The sequence below is a fragment of the Ranitomeya variabilis genome, chromosome 6 (genome assembly GCF_051348905.1).
Source record: "Ranitomeya variabilis isolate aRanVar5 chromosome 6, aRanVar5.hap1, whole genome shotgun sequence".
NCBI lineage: Eukaryota > Metazoa > Chordata > Amphibia > Anura > Dendrobatidae > Ranitomeya > Ranitomeya variabilis.
Genome location: NC_135237.1, coordinates 216,676,897 through 216,701,705, shown reverse-complemented (window position 1 = coordinate 216,701,705; position 24,809 = coordinate 216,676,897). Strand labels below are relative to the sequence as shown.

The 24,809-nt window shown below is 46.1% G+C and overlaps 1 protein-coding gene across 6 annotated transcripts in view; it reads right to left on the bottom strand.

The window, feature by feature from the left end:
- RECK (reversion inducing cysteine rich protein with kazal motifs) overlaps positions 1–24,809 on the bottom strand; it is a 1,181,658-nt gene that overhangs the window by 381,554 nt on the left and 775,295 nt on the right. For all 6 annotated transcript variants that reach the window (XM_077269439.1, XM_077269433.1, XM_077269437.1 and 3 more), the window contains one exon: positions 2,594–2,730. In XM_077269439.1, the coding sequence (XP_077125554.1) occupies positions 2,594–2,730 (137 nt within the window). The remainder of the gene's footprint in view (positions 1–2,593; positions 2,731–24,809) is intronic.

Below are 24,809 nucleotides of genomic sequence, written 5' to 3'. Positions count from 1 at the left end.
CACTCCCATCCTTTAATTTGTCCCCCAGCAGAGCATTGTCACCGGAGCATCGTTTTACTGGTCTAAATCTTAGACGGCCTTCTTATTGCCATCGGACTCGACACCACCGGTCCCAATGCTCCCAGTTAAAAGGGAAACCCCCGAGGCAGAGGATCACCCCTCAGGAGGAGAATCAGAAGTTCCAGAGAGAACACAACAATGGGTATCCTAATTCCTCTTGACCTGCCTGTCCATAACTGTGTGTATTAATGGTGTTACACTGGATGCTCTAGTGGACACTGGATCACCGGTGACCACCATTGAAAAGAAAGCTTTTGAGACGTATTGGGATCATAGTAAATTAACTACTGTTTCTAAGGTCAAATTGTGTCTGCTGTATAGCAATAGACAACCTATTTCTCAACTGGGTTATGTGAAAGAAGTGGTTAATTTCTATTTTGAATAAAATAGAAGAAAATAGTATTATGCAAGAATGGCCTATGTTATCATTTGTCTACGTGTGGACATTCTTTGGGCCAATGGTCAGTTGCTACAATTCCCAGAAATTGTCAGACATGTTGTTGTTTTCAATATGGTCTGTAATCACCTAAAAATTACATTTCTTCAGCCAGATTCTCTTGAGAACTTTAACTTTTGAACCAGAGCACATTGACATGCAGAAAGTACCACCACACTTTCTTATGTAATTTATCTCATATCCCAGTATGTGTTTGACAACCCATTGTATAACTCATATTTCTGCCAGATTATTGTGTAATGCCTCATTTCCCTTTGATCCTGTAATATAAAAGAACACCCTAACCCCCCATTAAACAGAGACTATTAGGAAAGACAACGAGCAGTCTGTCTCTCTGATTATTGCTTCATAGCCTCTGACAGTTATTGGGAACCCACCATACAAGTGGGTGACCACAACTTGTCTAGTCAGGGAGTGATTGTCACCGAGGCAGGAAAAGGAGTTACTTCAGCTGAAGTGTTAGGAATTAATGTAATTCATCACTGTTTTACTGAATTACTTGATGAACTAGTGGAAATCTACAATAATACCACCCATTGTTCTACAAGTTATTCACTTTTCTATCTCATGTTTGGAAGACAAGGTCAACTAGTGAAGGACCATGAACTAGGGTGCCAGATTCCATGAACCCTTTGCCAAAAACTGATTGGGTTTCTGAACATCAGCCTAGAGTGCTTGAAACGCAAGAGATTGTGGACTGTCGCATGGAAGAAGCTCGAAGAAGAATAATACAATTTGCGAGCTCATGCACATTAAAGGTTGAAGATAAAGTATGGCTGAAGAAGTTTGACCATTCAGGAAAACTAGATCCACTCTGGGAAAAAAAAACCATACAATATTACAGCCATTCCTTAGCCTGAATCGGATGTCTATGAAGTACAAAAACCAGGAAGAATTCCACAGGTTGTTCATCGCAATTGCTTGAAAATTTGCATTAAAGAGGAGCTGCCAAACCAGTCTACACCTCAACAGCAGATGCTGTGCCTACTTATGTACCTGTAAATGAACCCAAGGTTCAATCAAATTTTTCTGATGGCTTCCTAATGGTCCCACAACTTTTTGTCCCTGGTTATTACCCATTTGTGCCAACTGCAGTTACTACTCCAGTGTCTGCACCAACGGACAATAGAGACCGTACTTTGCCTGCCACCACAGATACTAGAGACAATTCTATTCCTGCACCCACAGAAGAGCAAGTGCTGAGGCCAGGGCCGGACTGGCCATCGGGCAGTTCTGGCAAATGCCAGAAGGGCCGGTGCCAGTAGTGGGCCGCTGCGTGCCGACTCACCCCCCACACTAGCGCCGCTGCCTCATTCAACTATACTAAGTACAGAAAAATTGGCGCGCACTCAGGGTAATAAGGGAGCGAGGTGCTGGTGTAATGGGCTGTGGCAGCCCCACGTACATAATATATAGTACACCGCACACTGTAAACGTGTATAATGCAATAGTGAAGATTTATTAAGTAACAAAACAACTATGTGATTTGAAAGCGACCAGAGGAAATTATGATGTTTCGGCTCTACCAGAGCCTTAATCATATAATAGCTTTATTATGCAAAAAGGAGAGGAGGATAGAGATCCTTGAAGTTTGACACTCCAGCAGCAGGGCGCGGGAACGCCGCTCACAGACTCACTATTTAAGACCTCAAATCAGGGCAGTTTATTGCAACCTAAGGTCCACAGCAACAAAACGTTAAAGTGTGCACTTCAAATTTCAAGAATCACATAGTTGTTTTGTTACTTAATAAATCTTCACTATTGCATTATACACGTTTAGAGTGTGCGGTGTACTATATATTTCTCATTCAACTATACTGGCGTCTATGACATTGCTGGATTCAGCTGTCTCTTTACCTACATTACACTGCTTTCAAATGAGGTAGCAAAAACCTGCCAACAGATTCCCTTTAAAAGAAATAAATTACATTAGGTACCACAAAATAAATACAGGAGGGATTGGTACAGCTCATTGTTCCAGGAGTAATATTTAATACCTTCAAGCTGGATTTTCAATATATTTTGGAAGCAAATCAGGTACTTAAGATTTTACACAAAATTACTAAAATAACTTACGGAGATATGTATCCAGTGGTATACAATCTTCTGTGTCATCAGTAGAAGACAGACGTTCACATATACTTTCTGCAGTGTCACTTTCTGAGAATTTATTATGGTCACCACACATTTTCAGTATTTCAACACAATCTGTTCTTTAAGAAAGAAATGTTTAGAATACAATATTAATTTCCCTTTGCACACAAGTCCATAAAAATATGAAGCAATTGGAACTTTAGCCAAGGTACTCTATAATGTTTTTTATGAGACCATATAATGCACGCTGATACTGATGTATATTGATTAATTCTACATACATACCTTAGAATCCAATTATAGTGTTTTAAATTGATACTATTACGGTATAAACTGCATGATATTACATTGTATTATGTTGGTATTATGACAGGATACTCTGCATAACATAATTTTGTATTGTATTTGTACCATTGCAAGACCTGTTTGTACGTTGCCACGTCCTTTTCATATCTTGTTCTATGCTAGGATGTATGATATGTATATATCTATATTTTGGGAATTGTGCCCATTGTGTGCCCCTTTTCACAGCTTGTCATGGCACATATATGTGTCCCCCTCCCCCACTTATCCTGTAATATTTTTTGCGTATGATTACAATTTTATACTTTTTTTTATTATTTTGGACTATTCACTATCATTTTCTCTTTTTGTGCAGATATTTCATGATGACGAGTTGTCCTATTGAGTCCATATTTATACCAGCATGTTTTATATTACTTTGACTTATTTATATTGTATTTAACATGCTTTCTCTTTCTATGAGTTACTTCTAACGCTATTAACCTGCAGATTAACTCATTATTTGGAGTTTAATAGCTTTTTTTTAAGACAGAATCCTTTAAATATGTATGTGATTTCTTCATCTAGAAGCAGATTCAGACAGCAATAAATAATATTCTTTAGTTCTTTGAATGTGCAAAGAGAAGAACTATCCTAGAAATGTTTATAAGGAACAGTGACATCAACAGACATATGAGGTCTCTTGGGAGATAGAGTCACACTGAGAGCTCCAACTTCTTTAACCAGTGTAACAGTATTGCTACCATTTACAAGTATTGTGTTTTTGTTAGGACATTTTACCATGTTTTGTTCCCACGATAAGTATTTAGTGCATATTTACATTTTCTGCACCATTTCTGCACCAATTACCATATATACTCGAGTATAAACCGACCTGAGCATGAGCTGAGGCACCTAATTTTGCCATGAAAAAATGGGTAAGCTTATTGACTCGAGCATAAGCCGGGCATGCAATGTCCCCTGTTGTGAATTCCGTTCTCGAACTCCCTCCTGTGGTCATGAATGGTAATTCGTGAGTTCTGTCCTTGGACTCCCGCTGGTGGCTGTGAGTGGAGCTGCTGGTTCTGAGATTCCTTCCCCAGCTGCCCTCGTTTAGGGCTAGGCTAGGATTCTCTATTTAACTCCACTCAGATCATTACTCCATGCTAGCTGTCAATGTTCTAGTACTGGTTCAGATCTCTCCTGGATCTTTCTGAGGACCTGTCTACTCCAGCAAAAGCTAAGATCCGGCTTGTTCATTTGTTACTTATGTTTTTTCTTGCTAAGTTCTAGTCCAGCTTGCTATCATGAAACTGCCTGGCTAGCTGGAAGCTCTGGGGGTGCAGAGTGGCACCACCGCACCGTGAGTCGGTGTGGGGGTATTTTTTGCACACTCTGCGTGGTTTTTGTAGTTTGTTGTGTTGACCGCAAAGATCCCTTTTCTATCCTCAATCTGTTTAGTTAGACTGGCCTCTCTTTGCTAAAGCCTATTTCATCCTGTGTTTGTGATTTCCTCTTAACTCACAGTCAATACTTGTGGGGGGCTGCTTTTACCTTTGGGGAAATTTCTCTGAGGCAAGTGAGGCTTTGTTTCCTTTCTTTAGGGGTAGTTAGCTCTTAGGCTGTGAAGAGGCGCCTAGGCAGAGTCAGGCACGCTCCACGGCTATTTCTAGTTGTGTTGATAGGAGTAGGGTTTGCGGTCAGCAGAGTTCCCATTTCCCCAGAGCTCGTCCCGATTCCGTGTTTAACTATCAGGTCATTCCTGGTGCACCTAACCACCAGGTCCATAAGAGTACAGCTGGCCCACAAAGTGTTAATGCATCTCAATAGATGGAAAAGAGAAGTTCTGAGACCATTTTTTTTTCTCTGCAGTGTGTTTTGCCTTTCTTTTCCCCTTAAACTCTGGGTGGTTCAGAACTCAGGTGTGGATATGGACATTCAAGGTCTGTCCTCTAGTGTAGATCAACTTGCTGCAAGGGTACAAAACATTCAAGATTATGTAGTTCAGAATCCTATGTTGGAGCCTAGAATTCCAATTCCTGATTTGTTTTCTGGGGATAGATCTAAATTTCTGAATTTCAAAAACAATTGTAAACTGTTTCTTGCTCTGAAACCCCGCTCTTCTGGTGACCCTATTCAGCAAGTGAGAATCATTATTTCTTTGTTGCGTGGCGACCCTCAAGACTGGGCATTCGCCCTGGCGCCAGGAGATCCTGCCTTGCGTAATGTAGATGCGTTTTTTCTGGCGCTGGGATTGCTTTATGATGAACCGAATTCTGTGGATCAGGCAGAGAAAATTTTGCTGGCTTTGTGTCAGGTTCAGGATGAAGTGGAGGTATATTGCCAGAAGTTCAGAAAGTGGTCTGTGCTTACTCAGTGGAATGAGTGTGCCCTGGCAGCAATTTTCAGAAAGGGATCTTTGCGGTCAACACAACAAACTACAAAAACCACGCAGAGTGTGCAAAAAATACCCCCGCACCGACTCACGGTGCGGTGGTGCCACTCTGCACCCCCAGAGCTTCCAGCTAGCCAGGCAGTTTCATGATAGCAAGCTGGACTAGAACTTAGCAAGAAAAACCATAAGTAACAAATGAACAAGCCGGAACTTAGCTTTTGCTGGAGTAGACAGGTCCTCAGAAAGATCCAGGAGAGATCTGAACCAGTACTAGAACATTGACAGCTGGCATGGAGTAACGATCTGAGTGGAGTTAAATAGAGAATCCTAGCCTAGCCCTAAACGAGGGCAGCTGGGGAAGGAATCTCAGAACCAGCAGCTCCACTCACAGCCACCAGCGGGAGTCCAAGGACAGAACTCACCGAATTACCATTCATGACCACAGGAGGGAGTTCGAGAACGGAATTCACAACAGTCCCCTCATCCCAGTCCTGGTTTGAATGGCTCCTTATGCCCTGTCCTTATGCCCTGTCTATGTATGCATGGCCCCCCGGTCCCTGTCCTTGTATGCATGGCCACCCGGTCCCTGCCCTTGTATTAATGGCTTCCTGGTCCCTGTCCTTGTATGTATGGCTCCCTGCTCCCTGTTCTTGTATGCATGGCTACTTATCCTCTATCCTTCTATGCATGGCTCCCCTATTCTTGTATGCATGTTTCCTATTAATAAAAAAAACAAACATGCTACTCACCTTCCTGTGCGCCCTGATGCATCTCGTTCTGGTGCCAGCAGCTCTTCCTGACGAGCGATCACGTGGCCCCGCTTATTAAGGTAATGAATATTCACTCCACGCCTATGGGAGTGCAGAGGCGTGCATATTCATCACCTTAATGAGCGGGGCCACGTGATCGCTCGGCTGGAAATGCTGCCGTGTCGGAACAAACAATATACAGCTATGGGGAGCAGGAAAAAAGGACCATGATGGATATAAGGGGGGCCGCAAGATGGATATATGGGGAGCAGGAAAAATGGAACAGTATGGCTATAAGGGGGGCGGCAGGATGGATATATGGGAGGCAGGAAAACAGGAGCAGGATGGCTATAAGGGGGGGTGGCAAGATGGATATATGGGGGGAAGGAAAAATGGGCCAGGATGGATATAAAGGGCGTGGCAGGAAAAAAGGACCAGGATGGATATAAGAGAGCAGTGGATGGATATATGAGGAGCAGGAAAAAAGGACCAGGATAGATATAATAATAATCTACAATCTGGTTTCTGCCCCATCACTCAACTGAGACAGCCCTGACAAAAATCACTAATGACCTACTTACAGCCAAAGCTAATGGACAATGCTCTGTACTCCTCCTTCTAGACCTGTCCTCTGCTTTTGACACAGTTGATCACTGCCTCCTACTACAGATCCTCTCCTTCTTTGGCATCAAAGACCTCGCCCTATCCTGGATCTCCTCATACCTTTTCAACCGCACATTCAGCGTCTCACACTCCCACACTAACTCCTCATCCCACCCTCTCTCTGTTGGAGTCCCCCAAGGCTCTGTTCTAGGACCCCTACACTTCTCAATCTACACACTTGGCCTGGGACAACTCATAAAGTCGCATGGATTCCAGTACCACCTTTATGCTGATGACACTCAGATCTACCTTTCTGGCCCAGACATCACCTCTTTGCTGTCCAGAATCCCGGAGTGTCTATCAGCTATATCCTCTTTCTTCTCCTCTCGCTTCCTCAAACTCAATGTAGACAAATCTGAGCTCATCATCTTTGCTCCATCTCATAGATCTTCCATACCTGACCTATCTATCGCAATTAACGACATCACGCTTTCCCCCGTACCGGAAGTCCGCTGCCTCGGAGTAACCCTTGCCTCTGCCATGTCCTTCAAACCACACATCCAAGCTCTTTCCACCTACTGTCACCTCCAGCTCAAAAATATCTCTAAAATCTATCCTTTCCTCAACCGTCAACCTACTAAAATGCTTGTGCATGCCCTCATCATCTCCCGCCTTGAATACTGCAACATCCTTTTCTGTGGCCTCCCTGCTAACACCCTTGCACCTCTCCAGTCCATCCTTAACTCTGCTGCCTGACTAATTCATCTTTCTCCTCGCTACTCCTCCGCTTCCCCCTCTGCAAATCTCTTCACTTGTTCCCATTCCCTCAGCATATTCAGTTCAAATTACTAATACTGACCTACAAAGCCATCCATAACCTGTCTCCTCCATATATCTCTGAACTAATCTTCCGATATCTTCCCTCGCGTGATCTCCGGTCCTCCCAAGACCTCCTTCTCTCCTCCATACTTATCTGCTCCTCACCCAACCGCCTCCAAGACTTCTCCAGAATATCCCCAATCCTCTGGAATTCTTTGCCCCAACACATCCAACTATCAACCACATTCGGATCCTTCAGACGGAGCCTGAAAACCCACCTCTTTAGGTAAGCCTACAGCCTGCACTGACCCTGCTGCCTCCTCACCACTACTGAAGCTACCGTCTCACCAACACCGGAGCTCCTACAACCCTCAACCTATTGTCTCCATCCCCCACCATCCTGTAGAATGTAAGCCCGCAAGGGCAGGTTTGTCACCCCTCTGTATCAGTCTGTAATTGTTAGTTTACTTACTGTAAGTGATATCTGTAATTTGTATGTAACCCCTTCTCATGTACAGCACCATGGAATCAATGGTGCTATATAACTAAATAGTAATAATAATATAAGGGGGGGGGCAGCTGAATGGATATATGGGCGGCAGGAAAAATGGACCAGGATGGACCAGGATGGATATAAGTGGGGGTGCGGGGAGGTGGCAGGATGGATATATGGAGAGCAGGAAAAAAGGACCAGGATGGATATAAAGGGGCAGCAGGATGGATATATGGGGAGCAGGAAAAAAGGACCAGGATGGCTATAGGGGGGAGGCAGGATGGATTTATGGGGAGCAGGAAAACAAGGACCAGGATGGCTGTAAGGGGGAACAGGATAGATATATGGGGAGCAGGAAAAAGGACCAGGATGGCTATAAGGGGGTGGCAGGGGCGTCACTTTATTTCTTCATCTGATGAAGTGTAGAAGGCAGGGAAAAAGTGGGGAAAGTGCTCTGGAAGTGATCATCTATTGATGACTGTGTGTTAGTTTTTGCAGAGATGAGTCCTGGCTGGAAGAAGTGATGGCAGTCTGTGCTGGCTGAAGAAGAAAAGCCGGTGAGTCAGTGTATTACATGCACAGTATATACTGTGTACAGAGTTCCTGTGTATAATGTCACTGGTGATCACTATTACCTGTACACTGACACCATATACAGAGCTCCTATATTATAATGTCAATGGAGATCACTATTACCTGCACACTATACACTATATACAAAGCTCCTGTGTATAATGCCACTGGTGATCACTGTATTATCTGTACACTGACAATATATACAGAGCTCCTGTGTATAATGTCACTGGTGGTCACTCTATTACCTATACACCAACCCTATATACAGAACTACTGTATATAAAATCACTGGTGATCACTGTATTACCCGTACACTGACACTATATACATAGCTCCTGTGTATAATGTCACTGGAGTCACTATATTACCTGTACAGTACACAGTAACACAGTTATTAAGGTTGAAGGAAGACTTTAAGTCCATCTAGTTTAACCCATAGCCTAACCTAACATGTTGATCCAGAGGAAGGCAAAAAAAACCCCATGTGGCAAAGAGTAAGCTTCACATTGGGGTTAAAAATTCCTTCCCGACTCCACATACGGCAATCAGACTAGTTCCCTGGATCAACACCCTATCAAGGAATCTAGTATATATAACCTGTAACATTATAGTTTTCAAGAAAGGCATCCAGTCCCCTCTTAAATTTAAGTAATGAATTACTCCTTACAACATCATACGGCAGAGAGTTCCATAGTCTCGCTGCTCTTACAGTAAAGAATCCGCATCTGTTATTATGCTTAAACCTTCTTTCCTCCAGACGTAGAGGATGCCCCCTTGTCCCTGTCTCAGGTCTATGATTAAAAAGATAATCAGAAAGGTCTTTGTACTGTCCCCTCATATATTTATACATTAAAATAAGATCACCCCTTAGCCTTCATTTTTCCAAACTAAATAGCCCCAAGTGTAATAATCTATCTTGGTATTGCAGGTCACCCAGTCCTCTGATAACCTTGGTCGCTCTTCTCTGCACCCGCTCTAGTTCAGCTATGTCTTTCTTATACACCAGTGACCAGAACTGTACACAGTATTCTAAGTGTGGTCGAATTAGTGACTTGTACAACAAGAATACCATCCACTGGTAATAGATGAGCAGATCCACAGGGCTACAAGGATCCCAAGAAACAGCCTCCTGGATTACAAACTGAGAGAGGATAACAAAAGGGTACCTCTTGTGGTCACATACAACCCCCACATGAGCATCCTAAGGAAAATTGGTGCTGATCTCCAACCCATATTCCACAGAGATCACAAATTGAAAGACATATTCCCAGAGCTACCACTTCCAAACAGCCCCTGACTTAAGGAATCTCCTTGTCAGAAGTGTCCTCTCATCACCATCAGTGACTGGTACATTCCCCTGTAACAATAAAAAATGCAAAACATGTACCCACATATTACCAACAAGTATAGTCTGTGTACCAAACACAAATCAGGACTATAAGATCATGGGTTCCTTTTCTTGTACATCCTCCAACGTGGTGTACATGATACAATGTACGAGGTGCCCTGGAAGTATCTATATTGGGGAAACTATGCAAAGACTACAAACTAGGATGAATTTACACAGGCACACAATCAGGAATGAAATGGACACACCTGTGGGAAAACATTTCTCTGGACCTGGACACAGTATGACAGATTTAAAAGTCTTAATACAAAAAGGTAATTTTAAAGACCACAGGGAAAGAAAAATTTGGGAATACAAACTAATGAATATGTTTAATTCGTTGACACTAGGACTCAATTTAAAGAAGGAGCCACTGTGCTCTGAAAGCTTGCAAACATATTATTTTCTGGTTAGCCAATAAAGGTATCACTCCTAGAATACTTCTGTCATCATTGGGCAGAAAAGTATTCACATCGATTTTTCTGGCTAACACAGTACCACAATACAATTTGTTATTGTACATCTTGTATAGAGGTAAAATTATGTTCTCCTCATGAGCATCTATGCCTCTTTTAATGCATCCCATTATTTTATTTGCCTTTGTAGCAGCTGCCTGACACTGGCCACTAAATATGAGTTTATCGTCCACCCATACTCCCAGGTCTTTTTCATTGACGGTTTTGCCCAGAGTTTTAGAATTAAGCACATAGTTATACATCTTATTACTTCTACCCAAGTGAATGACCTTACATTTATCCCCATTAAAGCTCATTTGCCATTTATCAGCCCAAGCTTCTAGTTTGCATAAATCATCCTGTAATATAAAATTGTCCTCCTCTATATTGATTACCCTGCAGAGTTTAGAGTCATCTGCAAATATTGAAATTCTACTCTGTATGCCCCCTACAAGATCATTAATAAATATATTAAAAAGAAGAGGGCCCAATACTGACCCCTGTGGTACCCCACTTCTAACTGCGACCCAGTCTGAGTGCGTTCCATTAATAACCACCCTTTGTTTCCTACCCTGAGCCAGCTCTTAACCCACTTACACATATTTTCCCTATCGCCATTGTTCTTATTTTATGTATCAACCTTTTTGTGTGGCACCGTATCAAAAGCTTTTGAAAAGTCCATATACACTACGTCCACTGGGTTCCCTTGGTCCAGTCCAGAACTAGAAATTGATCAGATTATTCTGACAGGAATGGTCCACTGACACTACATAATATATACAGAGCTCCCGTGTATATTGTCACTAGTGATCACTATATTACCTGCACACTGACACTATATACAGAGCTTCTGTGTATAATGTCACTGGTGATCCCTGTATTACCTGTACACTGAGAGTATATACAGAGCTCTTGTGTATAATGTCACTGGTGGTAATAACAGTATTGCTAGTATTGTGGTTTGTTTTCATGATCAGTATTGTAGTATTCTGTCACTATGTGATGGTAATATGTGGTCTGGTCACCGTGTGGTGGTATTTATCCCCTACAGTGGGGAAAAAAGTATTTAGTCAACCACCAATTGTGCAAGTTCTCCCATTTAAAAGCATCATAGATGCCTGTAATGGACATCATAGGTAGGCCACAACTATGAGAGTCAAAATTGAGAAAGCAAATCCAGAAAATCACCTTGTCTGATTTGGAAATATTTATTTTTCAAATAATGGTGGAAAATAATTACCACATGTTTCGAATTATAAGACCCTCCGAATTATAAGATGCACCCCAAATTTTGAGTTGAAAAAGAGGAAAACATATTTTTTTTTTATAAAATGGTGGTGCTTCTTATAATCCATGAGTCTGCTTGCTTACCGGAGGTGGTGGTTGTGGTGAAGCGGGGTCACAGGATCGCTGCTGGAGGAAGCAGGAGTGGGGTGATGCTGCAAGCTGGAGGTTGGGATAAGGGGGTGTTTCGATGTGTGGTGCGCCGCTGCGGGTGTCCGATGCTGCTGGTGTACTGTGCTGTGGGGGTGTCCGGCGGTGCTGCGGGGATATACGACGCTGCTGCGGGGGTGTGAAAGGCCAGAGCCCGCCTGCAGTTCCATGCTTTTCTGTGCGGTGGACTCTGGGAAAATGGCCGCCGGGGGGCGTCGCATGCGCAGATGGAGTTCTCTGCACTGTTTTCCAGGAGTCCTCCACACAGGAAAGCAAGAAACTTTGGGGGGGGGGCTCTGGCCTTTCACAAAATGTCAGCAGAGCCCCCCGCAGTGCTGGAGACCCCTGCAGCAGCACTGGAGACCCCTGTAGCAGAGCTGCACAATCCCCGCAGCAGTGCCGGACACCCCCTCATCCTAGCCTGCAGCCTGCAACAACGGTACTGGTAAGGTATATCCGCATTATAAGACGCATCCCCATTTTCCCCCCAAATTTGGTGGGGAAAAAGTGTGTCTTATAATCCGAAAAATATGGTAATTTGTCACTTAAAAACATGCAAGATTTCTGGCTCTCACAGACCTGTAACTTCTTCAAGAGGCTCCTCTGTCCTCCACTCCTTACCTGTAGTAATGGCACCTGTTTGAACTTGTTATCAGTATAAAAGACATCTGTCCACAACCTCAAATAGTCACACCCCAGACACCACTACGTTGAAGACCAAAGAGCTGTCGAGTGACACCAGAAACAAAATTGTAGCCCTGCACCAGGCTGGGAAGACTGAATCTGCAATAGGCAAGCAGCTTGGTGTGATGAAATCAACTGTCGGTGCAATAATAAGAAAATGGAAGAAATACAAAACCACTGATAATCTCCCTCAATCTGGGACTCCACGCAAGATCTCACCTCGTGAGGTCAAAATGATCACAAGAACGATGACCAAAAATCCAAGAACCACACGGAGGAACTTAGTGAATAATCTGCACAGAGTTGGGACCACCGTAACAATGGCTACCACCAGTAACACATTACGCCACCAGAGATTCAGATTCTGCAGTGCCAGACGTGTCCCCCTGCTTAAGCCAGAACATGTCCGGGCCCATCTGAAATTTGCTAGAGAACATTTGGATTATCCAGAAGAGTACTGAGAGAATGTCATATGGTCTGATGAAACCAAAGTAAAACTGTTTGGTAGAAACAAAACTCGTCGCATTTGGAGGAAACAGAATGCTGAGTTGGATCCAAAGAACACCACACCTACTGTGAAGCATGGTGGTGACAACATCATGCTTTGGGGCTGTTTCTATGCAAAGGGACCAGGACGACTGATCCGTGTACATGAAAGAATGAATGGGGCCATGTATCGTGAGATACTGAGTGCAAACCTACTGCCTTCAGCAAGGGCATTGAAGATGAAACGTGGATTAGTCTTTCAGCATGATAATGATCCCAAGCACACCGCCAGGGCAAGAAGGATTGGCTTCTTAAGAAGCAAATAAAGGTTCTGGAGTGGCCTCGTCAGACCCCAGATTCCCCATAGAAAACCTTTGGAGGGAGTTGAAAGTCCGTGTTGCCCAGCAACAGGCCCAAAACATCACTGCTCTAGAGGAGATCTGCATGGAGGAATGGGCCAACACATCACCAACAGTGTGTGCCAACCTACTGAAGACTTACAGAAAACGTTTGACCTCTGCCATTGCCAATAAAGTATATATTACAAAATATTGAGATGAACTTTTGTTAATGGACAAATACTTATTTTCCACCATAATTTGAAAAATAAATCTTGCCAAATCAGACAAGGTGATTTTCTGCATTTGTTTCCTCAGTTTTGACTCTCATAGTTGTGGTCTACCTATGTTAATTACAGGCCTCTCCTCTCTCATCTTTTTAAGTAGGAGAACTTGCACAATTGGTGGCTGACTAAATACTTTTTTCCCGACTGTATATGTGGTATTATTCTGTCACTATGTGGTGTTAATCCTGTGTGGAGGTCTCCCGGAAAATAGTGCAGAGAACTCCATCTGTGCATGCCACGCCCCCAGGCGGCCATTTTCCCAGAGTCCACTGCACAGAAAGTGCAAGCTATTGTGGAGTGGGTACAGTCGCGGGAACTTAGGGACTCCAGCGCTTCTTGGGATTCGCAAATTATTATCGCAAGTTTATTGAAGGTTTTTTACAGGTAACTAAGTCTCTCACGGACCTCACTTGTAAGGGGGCAGATGTCAGAAACTGGTCCTCGTTAGCTAAACAGTCCTTTCTTACGCTAAAAAACTGTTTCTCATCTGCTCCTATCCTGATCCAACCGGATCCTTCCAAATCATTCATGGTCGAGGTGGATGCTTCCGAGGAGGGGGTGGGGGCAGTGTTGTCGCAAGGACCAGCTTCTCTGACTAATTACAGGCCCTGTGCCTATTTTTCTAAGAAATTTTCTCCAGCGGAGAAAAATTATGATGTAGGCAACAGAGAGCTTCTAGCAATTAAATTGGCGGTCGAGGAATGGAGGCACTTTTTGGAGGGGACGGCTCACCCTATTATGGTTATCACCAACCATAAAAATTTAGAGTACATCAAATCTGCTAAAAGACTGTCTCCCAGTCAAGCTCGCTGGTCACTTTTTTTTTCCAGATTTTAGTTTTCCATTACCTTTCAGCTAGGGTCTAAGAACGTAAAGGCTGATGCCTTATTGCGTAGTTTTGAGCTGTTATCTGCCCCTGATCCGCCGTCCCCCATTCTTCAAGCCAGTCCTGTGGTTGCCGAGGTGTCAATCGGAATTGGAGCGAGAGATTGTGAGGGCTCAATCTTTGGCTCCAAGCTCCAAACCTGTTGATAGGGCTGTCGGAACACACCGAGTAAATATTGAGATAATATAGGTGCAATCGCAGCCCGGGGTCCCCCGTGCAGGAGTGGAACCTGCTGCTAGTAAATGGCGGCACCATATGGCGGTACAACGCCTGATTAGACACGGGTTCCGTCACCCGGTCTATAAAGGTGCGAGATCTGTTGCTTCACAGAGTCGCCAGAATTAGGATAACGCTGTGTCCTATTAACTTCACAGAGGAACACAGCTCACTAACAGAGCAGATAGCATACAGTAGTCATACAGTCAGCATAGCACACAAACAACTCCTCTCCGGAGGTGCCAGAATTCTAGTGGCTATACGGCCGACCCTGAGCACATGCAGACATAGACCACAAGGTAGCAAAGCTCATAAACATAGGTTGATACTAGAGCATGGCCGTGCGGCCATGCGTACCTTTTATACAGAAAGCTCTCCAGGATCTTCCTAGTGGTCCAATAGGAACTGCTTCAGGACCTGAGCATGTGACCCCCGACCTCCAATGAGAGGCCGTCCCTTGGGCATGCTCAGTAGCGGAAAAACAGGACTTAGTCCCAGGAGCATCTGCTCGCTGCAGAAGAGTGCTGGCTACAATGGCTGAGCCTGGAAGATCAGCAGTAACCAATCGCACAGTATCTGCCTGAGCCAGATGTTGGGACCGACGTCTCCAGTGAGCAGGCTTCACTGCGGCTGAAGAATGGGAGACCGCAGCGGAGGAGGTTCAAGATTCCCCCTGTGCAGCGGCAGGAACTCAATACCTATCATTACCCCCCTCCTAGGGCCCCCCTCCTTGGGCCTCGCTACGCTCAAAGGCAGCAATGAGCTGAGGAGCCCGAATGTGCTCAGCAAGCTCCCACGACCTGTCCTCTGGGCCATAGTCCTTCCAGTCCACCAAATAAAATTTTTTGCCACGTACCACCTTACACCCCAAGATAGCGTTCACTTTATAATCATCTTCAGATGAACCCGATGTCCCGGCAGATGTCTCTGAAAACCGGGACATGTGAACGGGCTTTAGAAGAGACACATGAAAGGTGTAGGTGATACCTAGGTGTGGAGGAAGGGCCAGACTGTAGACTAGAGGGTTAACCTGTTCCAGGACCTTGAAGGGACCCAAGTAGCGAGGTGCAATCTTAGTGGACTCAACTTGCAGCCTGATGTTACGGGCAGAGAGCCACACTAAGTCGCCAGTAGCAAAGGTCGGAGCGGAGCGCCGATGTGCATCGGCGGAGGACCTCATTTTCTCCTTGGAAGCCCGGATGGCATCCTGAGAGCGGTCCCAAAAGTCACGTGCCTCCACAGCCCAGTCTGCCACCCTGGAATCGGCGGAAGACACGGGCATAGGCACAGGAACCCGCGGATGCTGGCTGTAATTAAGGAGGAATGGGGTCTGTCCAGTGGAGTCGGCTACGGCGTTGTTTAGCGCAAACTCCGCATATGGTAGCAAGGAAGCCCAGTCATCCTGTCTAGCAGAGACAAAATGTTGCAGATATGTGACCAGGGTCTGGTTGGCCCTCTCTACCAAACCATTCATCTCGGGATGGTATGCTGAAGAGAGATTCAACTCGATGCTGAGTAGACGACAAAGCTCTCTCCAGAACCAAGACGCAAACTGGGGACCCCTGTCACTGACAATTTTGTCCGGCATACTGTGTAGGTGGAAAATGTGTTTTATAAACAACGCTGCCAAGGCCCGTGCAGAAGATAGCCGTGGAAGAGGAACCAAGTGCACCATTTTAGAAAAATGGTCGGTGATTACCCAAATGATGGTGCAGCCATGGGACTTGAGTAAGCCCACCACAAAGTCCATCCCAACCATCTCCCAGGGCCTGTCTGCCATCGGCAGGGGATAAAGTAACCCAGCTGGCCATTGTTGTGGAGACTTATTCTTGGCGCAGGAGACAGACACCCGAATATAGTCTCCGACATCACGGGCCATATGCGGCCACCAGTACGTCCTCTCCAGAAGCTCAGATGTCCTTTTCGTCCCAAAGTGTCCACTCACCCTGGACGAGTGAGCCCAAGAGAGAACCTCCGGTCGCAAATTTGATTGCACAAAAGTCTTGCTCGGGGGCACAGATTCTAGCAAAAATGGACAGAAGGGACAATAAGTCGAGGTTCCTCCTCCTTCTCCCCTGATGATGACACTAAGGAGCGGGAGAGAGAGTCGGCGCGAATGTTCTTTTCCCCAGAGAGAAAATGGAGGGTGAAATGGAACAAGGAGAAGAACAAGGACCATCTGGCCTGGCGAGAATTTAGCCGCTGGGCAGTCTGTATATAGACCAAATTCTTGTGGTCGGTGTAAACTTGGAAGGGAAAGCGAGCCCCCTTCAGCAACTCCCTGTCCCCGATGGAATAATTCCTCTCCGCTGGTGTGAAGGTCTTGGAGAAGAAGAAGGAAGGATGCTTCCGACCTTGAGCATCCTTTTGGAAGAGGACTGCTCCAGCACCGACAGAAGAGGCATCCACCTCCATAATAAAAGGTTTATCAACATCGGGGAGATGTCAAATCGGAGCGCTAGCGAAGTGTGACTTAACTGAGAGAAAGGCTCTGGAAACCTCCTCTGACTACAATTTGGGATTTGCTCCCTTTTTGGTGAGGGCACACAAGGGAGCTACCAAAGTTGAGAAGTGTGGAATGAACTGGCGATAATAATTAATGAACCCCATAAAACGCTGTACCGCTTTGAGAGAATGGGATTCCTGCCAGTCCATCACAGCCTGTAGCTTGGCAGGATCCATAGCCAATCCCTGGGCGGAGATGATATAGCCAAGGAAAGGCAAGGACTCCTGCTCAAACACACACTTCTCCAATTTGGCATAGAGGGAGTTTGCCCATAGGAGGTTGAAGACTTTGCAAACATCTCTTCGGTGGGAGTCTATACCTGGAGTGTAGATAAGAATATCATCCAGATAAACTATGACCAAGGAGGAGAGCATACCCCGGAAGATATAATTCACAAAGTCTTGGAAAATGGCAGGGGCATTACAGAGCCCGAAGGGCATCACCAGGTATTCATAGTGCCCGTCCCTGGTGTTAAATGCCGTCTTCCATTCTTCCCCCTCACGGATGCGAATCAGGTTGTAAGCACCTCACAGATCTAGTTTAGTAAATACCCTCGCTCCCCCCAACCTGTCGAATAGCTCTGATATCAGAGGCAGAGGGTATTTATTCTTAACGGTGATGATGACGTTAAGACCCCTGTAATCAATGCATGGACGTAGTTCTCCATTCTTCTTCTGCACGAAGAAGAACCCTGCCCCTGCAGGTGAAACTGACTTCCTAATGAATCCTCTTGCCAGATTCTCCAGGATGTATTGGGACATCGCCTCAGTCTCTGGGAGAGACAGGGGGTAGACTCGACCACAGTGAGGCTCTGCAGCAGGCAAGATATCAATAGGACAGTCATAGGGGCGGAAGGGTCTCCGTAGCCCTCTTGAAGAATACGTTCGCATAGGACCAGTAGTGCTTGGGGAGAGAGGAAAGATCTGCGGGTACTTCAGTAGTAGCAACCTGAACGCACTCCCTCAGACATCTGCCCTCACAAGATTCACTCCATCCCAAAATTCTCCCTGAGGACCACTCTATATGAGGGTAGTGATAAGGTAACCAGGGTATCCCTAGCAGGATCTCGTCTATTCCCTCAGGTATGACAAGGAGGGAAATAATCTCCTGATGGGATGGAGATATAGACAATGAAAATCGGATGGTCTGGTGTGTTATTTGTGAGGGCAGTGTCAACCCATTCACCACTCGTACAGTCCCCGGCTTGGTGAGCATCACCAAGGGTATTGCGTGGCGTTGGGCGAAGCCTGAGGACATAAAATTCCCCCCCACCCCAGAATCCACACAAAGCTCGACTAAGAGTGGTTGGGCCTAAAGTGATTGTCCCTTTGAATGACAGTTTGGAGGAAAACGTCGTCGTGTCTAGTGTACCACCTCCTACATCCACTAAACGCTGATGTTCTCCCAACCGCTGGGAACATCTGGAGGCAAGATGTCCTGACCGCCGGCAGACATGGCAGGCCTTGAGTGCACGAGCGGTCCGGGACTTAGATCCCGCTCTTAACACCTCCTTGGCCACATGCGGCTCGGACGCCTGGACCAGAGATTCCAGTGGTATTGCGAAGGTGGGAGCCAGCAGAAACCTCTGCCTACACTGGACTCGCTCCAACCTTCACTCGTTAAAACCAAGGTCAATGCGAATTGAAAAAAGCTATTAGCTCCTCCAGTGTGGCGGGAATCTCCCTAGTGGCCAAAGTGTCCTTTACATGGTCAGCCAGCCCCCTCCAAAATACAGGGATGGGAGCTTTATCCGGCCACTCCAGCTCACATGCTAAAGTCCGGAAGTGGACGGAAAAATGGATGACCAAGGATGAGCCCTGTGTCAGTGCCAGCAGTTTGAGCACCGTATCATGAGTGACTTGAGGTCCCAAAAAGACCTGTTTCAGAGTGCTCAGGAACCGAAGAGCACTCTGCAAAACATGATCGTCGCGCTCCCACAGCAGCGTAGCCCACTCCAACGCCCTGTCCGACGAGGGATATAATGAATCCCACTTCAGCCCGCACTGAGGGGAAAAGTGCAGCCAGGAGCTCAAAGTGTATCGCACACTGGTCCACGAATCCCCTGCATGACTTGCTATCGCTAGAGTACCTATCTGGCAGCAGGAGGCGGGATAAGGTCGGAACAAAGGTGGCATTGGACAAACTAGCTGCAGCCACGCTAGCAGCCTGAACAGCTACTGCGGTAACATCCACAGCTGAGGTTGTGAGCTCGAGAGCCGCCAACCTGCCCTCCAGCTGCTGGATGTACCACTGCAGTCGCTGTTCGTCCGCCATTACTAGCCAGACCCTGGCGCTAGTATAATGTTAGGGCTGTCGGAATGCACCAAGAAAATATTGAGATAATATAGGTGCGTTCGCAGCCCGGGATCCACCGTGCAGGAGTGGAACCTACTGCTAGTAAATGGCGGCACTATATGGCGGTACAACGCCTGATTAGACATGGGTTCCATCACCCGGTCTGTATAGGAGTGAACTCTGTTGCTTCACAGAGTCGCCGGAATTAGGATAACGTTGTATCCTGTTAACTTCACAGAGGATCACAGCTCACTAACAGAGCAGATAGCATACAGTGGTCATACAGTCAGAATAGCACACAAACAACTCCTCTCTGGAGGTGCCGGAATTCTAGTGGCTATACGCCAGCCCTAAATTCACACACATGAACTCCTCTCCGGAGGTGCCAGAATTCTAGTGGCTATACAGCCGACACTGAGCACATGCAGATACAGACCACAAGGTAGCTAAGCTCATAAACATAGGTTGATACTAGTGCATGGCCGTGCGGCCATGCAAACCTTTTATAGAGAAAGCTCTTCAGGACCTTCCTAGTGGTCCAATAGGAACTGCTTCAGGACCTGAGCATGTCACCCCCGACATCCAATGAGAGGTCGTCCCTTGGGCACGCTCAGTAACGGAAGAGTAGTACTTCGTCCCAGGAGAATCTGCTCACCGCAGAACAGTGCTGGCTACAATGGCTGAGCCTGGAAGATCAGCAGTAACCAAGCGCACAGTATCTGCCTGAGCCAGACGCTGGGACCGACGTCTCCGCTGAGCAGGCTCCACTGTGGCTTAAGAAGAATGGGAGACTGCAGCGGAGGTGGTTTGAGATTCCCCCTGTGCAGCTGCGTGAACTCGACACCTAACACCTGTAGACACATTTTTTGTCCCGCAGCACTTGCTCAACAAACTCCTGTGGGAGTTCCATAATTTGAAGTTGAGTGCACACCCTGGTATGGCCGCCACACGGGAAGCAGTGGCAAGGGTCTTTTGGTGGCCTTTAATGGCTTCAAATATCAAGGAACATGTCGCAGCATGTGGGATATGTGCCCGTCCTAAGAGCTCGAGTTGCTGGCCGGTCGGGAAATTGGTGCCTTTGCTAGCATCAGGAAGGCCATGGACTCACTTGTCCATGGACTTCATCACCAATCTTCCATCATCCCGTGGTAATACTGTAACTTGAGTAGTGCTGGACAGGTTTTCTAAGTTGGCACATTTTGTACCCATGACAAGTTTACCTTCTGCAGAGACTCTCCAGACATTTCCTGTCCCAGGTGGTACGCTTACACGGGGTCCCCACTAATATTGTGTCAGACAGAGGGACTCAGTTTCTGTCTAAATTTTGGAGGGCTTTCTGCAAAAAATTGGGGCTATATCTGTCTATTTCCTCAGTGTATCACCCAGAAACCAACGGACAAACTGAACGCACCAACCAGTCGCTTGAACAAATTCTTCAGTGCCTGACTTCTACCCTGCAAAGCGACTGGTCTGACGCCTTACCATTAGCAGAATTCGCCTTCAACAACCGGGTAAACCAATCTACCGGAAGGTCACCATTTTATATTAATTATGGAATGAACCCTCATTTTGGCGAATTTTCTCAAATAAATTCTGGTTGTCTAGGGCAGAGGATGGGGTCAATCGTCTCAAGGATTTTTGGACAAAGGTCCGTTTAAATATTTCTAAGGCTCAGGATAAATATAAACATTTTGCAGATAGGAAAAGGGGCTCTGCTCAGACGCTGCTTTGTGGGGATAAGGTGTGGCTGTCCACATGAAATATAAATCTTTGATTACCCTCCACCAAACCTAAATTTATTGGCCCCTATGAGGTCGTCGAAGTAGTGAACCCGGTAACCTATCGCCTCCGTCTTCCTCCCTCCTTAAAACTCCATAATGTTTTTCATAGGTCTTTACTTAAACCCTTGGGGGCGGTGAGGGAGGATACTAAAGCTGCTCCTCCTCCAGTCTTGGTTGAGGGTCATATGGAGTTTGAGGTTCAACATATTGTGGATTCCAGGCGGCTTCGGAGGTCTTTGCAGTATTTGGTACATTGGAGGGAGTATGGTGCCAGATCGGTACACGCTGACCGTCTGGTACATGCACTCCATGCCCGGAATCCAGGGAAACCTGGGGGTCACCAGTTGAGAGGGGGGCACCGTCATGATCTGCTCAGTTTGTAGGATTAGATAGTTCAGAGGTTAATCTGGATGGCCTCACTCTGGGATTCATGGGAGACTTTTTATAGCCTCATTGTGGGGTCATTCCTCATTGCTTATACTTTGATACTTGGCCAAGTGTGTGTGACCCTGTTGTGCCTGTGCCTGTTCTTTGTGCCTGTGCTACTTTATGCTTGTCTGGATCTGACCTGGTTCTGTCCCCGTTAAGAGTTCCACCTGTCCCTCCTGAACTGTGCTGCTATCTCCGTGTATGACTCCTTGCCTACATTCTGACTATTTTCTGCTCGCCACTCCTGTACCACGCCACCCTCTCCGTGTACGACCACCATTTGTCCGACCTGAGTTCCCCTATCCTCTATTCCAGGGTCCCCGTAGCATCCTACACTCATCTCCAGCAGCAGGACACTAAGCCCCGCCCCCTGTGATCACATGATCGGATCGCAGGTCCTTCGGTTTCCTACTACCCTCAGCGTCCTCTCTCACCACGCTGCTCAGGTCCCGTCTGACTGAGCTTTTCCCGCAGCATCTGACCCCGGGCTCTCCCGCAGTATGGGTGAGTCACCCTGCTCAGCCATGGCAGTTAGCCGTTGCTGACAGGATCCTGATAGTTCTCCTGTGAAAAAAGTAAACACCTCTCCACAGCATTAGTGATAATGTATTGATTGGTGGTGGGGGGTCTGATTGCTGGGACCCAGCCGGAAGAATGTGGAACTTTTATCCACATTAGACTGGAGTAATATGTCCGACATGACCACCGATCAATTCATTCACTCTGTGGCTGCGAGCGCTGCTTGTTTTTTTCTGGAAGCCCCAAAGAGAATGAATGGAGCTGCGGTCAGACATCTGAACTGCTGATGCATTTTAAAATGGGGATAAGTGTCCTGTCATGGATAAAATTTCCCCATTCTTCCAGTCGGTGCAGTTTCTAATGGTCGGACCTAAGCGATCACCTATCCTGTGGAGTCCATGGATCGGTGATAACTTGTTTTAACAAGAGAACCTTTAACCTCTTTCTGACCTTAGCACATCCAAGGTCAGATCCCCTGCTTTGATGTGGGCTCCAGCGGTAAGTCCGCATCAAAGCCGGGACATGTCAGCTGTTTTGAACAGCTGACATGTGCCCGCAATAGCGATGGGTGGAATTGCGATCCACCCGCCGCTATTAACTAGTTAAATGCCGCTGTGAAATGCTGACAGCGGCATTTAACCGGCGCTTACGGCCATCGGGCTGGAAATGAGAGCACTGCCGACCCCGTCACATGTTCGAGGGTCAGCGATGCATCGGGACATAGTAACCAGAGGTCTCCTTGAGACCTCTAAGGTTGCTGATGCTGCCTTACTGTGAGCGCCACCCTGTGGTCGGCGCTAATAGCAAGCCTCTAATTCAGCTACATTACATAGGAGCAATCTATGCATCGCTCCCATGTAGCTGAGCCGATCGAGTTGTGCCAGCTTCTAGTCTCCCATGGAGGCTATTGAAGCATGGCAAAAGTAAAAAAAAAAAGTTAAAAAAATGTGAAAAGAAAAAAAATAAAGTTTAAGGCTATGTGCACACGTTGCGGATTCTCTGCGGATCTGCAGCGTTTTTTGCAGTGCAGAAACGCTGCAGATCCGCAATTGATTTACAGTACAATGTAAATCAATGAGAAAAAAAAGCTGTGCACACTTTGCGGAAAATCTGCTGCGGAAACGCTACGGTTTAAAAGAAGTAGCATGTCACTTCTTTTTTGCAAATCTGCAGTGTTTTTGTACCCATTCCATTATAGAAATCCGCAGGGGAAAAAGCGCAGCAAATCCGCCAAAAAAAATGCAGAAATAACGCAGCAAAAACGCTGCGGATCCGCACAAAATCCGCAGCTGCGTTTTCTGCCAGGAGAAGCAGAATCCGCACCAGAAATTCCTAAGGCTAATCCGCAACGTGTGCACATAGCCTAAATCACCCCCTTTCACCCCATTCAAAATAAAACAATAAAAAATAATCAAACCTACACATATTTGGTATTGCCGAGTTCAGAATCGCCCGATGCAATAACGGGCGATCAAAGGAACGTATCTGCACCAAAATGGTATCATTAACCCCTTTCTGACATTGGACGTACTATCCCGTCAAGGTGGGGTGGGCCCGTATGACCACCGACGGGATAGTACGTCCAGCGCGATCGGCGGCGCTCACGGGGGGAGCGCGGCCGATCGCGGCCGGGTGTCAGCTGACTATCGCAGCTGACATCCCCAGGAGCGGTCACGGACCGCCCCCGGCACATTAACCCCCGGCACACCGCGATCAAACATGATCGCAGTGTACCGGCGGTATAGGGAAGCATCGCGCAGGGAGTGGGCTCCCTGCGGGCTTCCCTGAGACTCCTACCTCCTTCCTCGCTGCAGGTCCCGGATCCAAGATGGCCGCGGCATCCGGGTCCTGCAGGGAGGGAGGTGGCTTACCGAGTGCCTGCTCAGAGCAGGCGCTTGGTAAGCCTGCAGTGCTCTAAGTCAGATCGGTGATCTGACAGAGTGCTATGCAAACTGTCAGATCACCGATCTGTGATGTCCCCCCCTGGGAAAAAGTAAAAAAGTAAAAAAAAAAATTTCCACATGTGTAAAAAAAAATAAAAAAAAAATTTCCTAAATAAAGAAAAAAATATATATACATTATTCCCATAAATACATTTCTTTATCTAAATAAAAAAAACAATAAAAGTACACATATTTAGTATCGCCGCGTCCGTAACGACCCCACCTATAAAACTATATCACTAGTTAACCCCTTCAGTGAACACCGTAGGGGGAAAAAAAAAAAAACGAGGCAAAAAACAACGCTTTATTATCATACCGCCGAACAAAAAGTGGAATAACTCGCGATCAAAAAGACGGATATAAATATCCATGGTACCGCTGAAAACGTCATCTTGTCCTGCAAAAAACGAGCTGCCATACAGCATCATGAAAGAAAAAAGAAAAAAGTTATAGTCCTCAGACTAAAGCGATGCCAAAATAATTATTTATTCTATAAAATAGTTTTTATCGTATAAAAGCGCCAAAACATAAAAAAATGATATAAATGAGGTATCGCTGTAATCGTACTGACCCGAAGAATAAAACTGCTTTATCAATTTTACCAAACGTGGAACGGTATAAACGCCTCCCCCAAA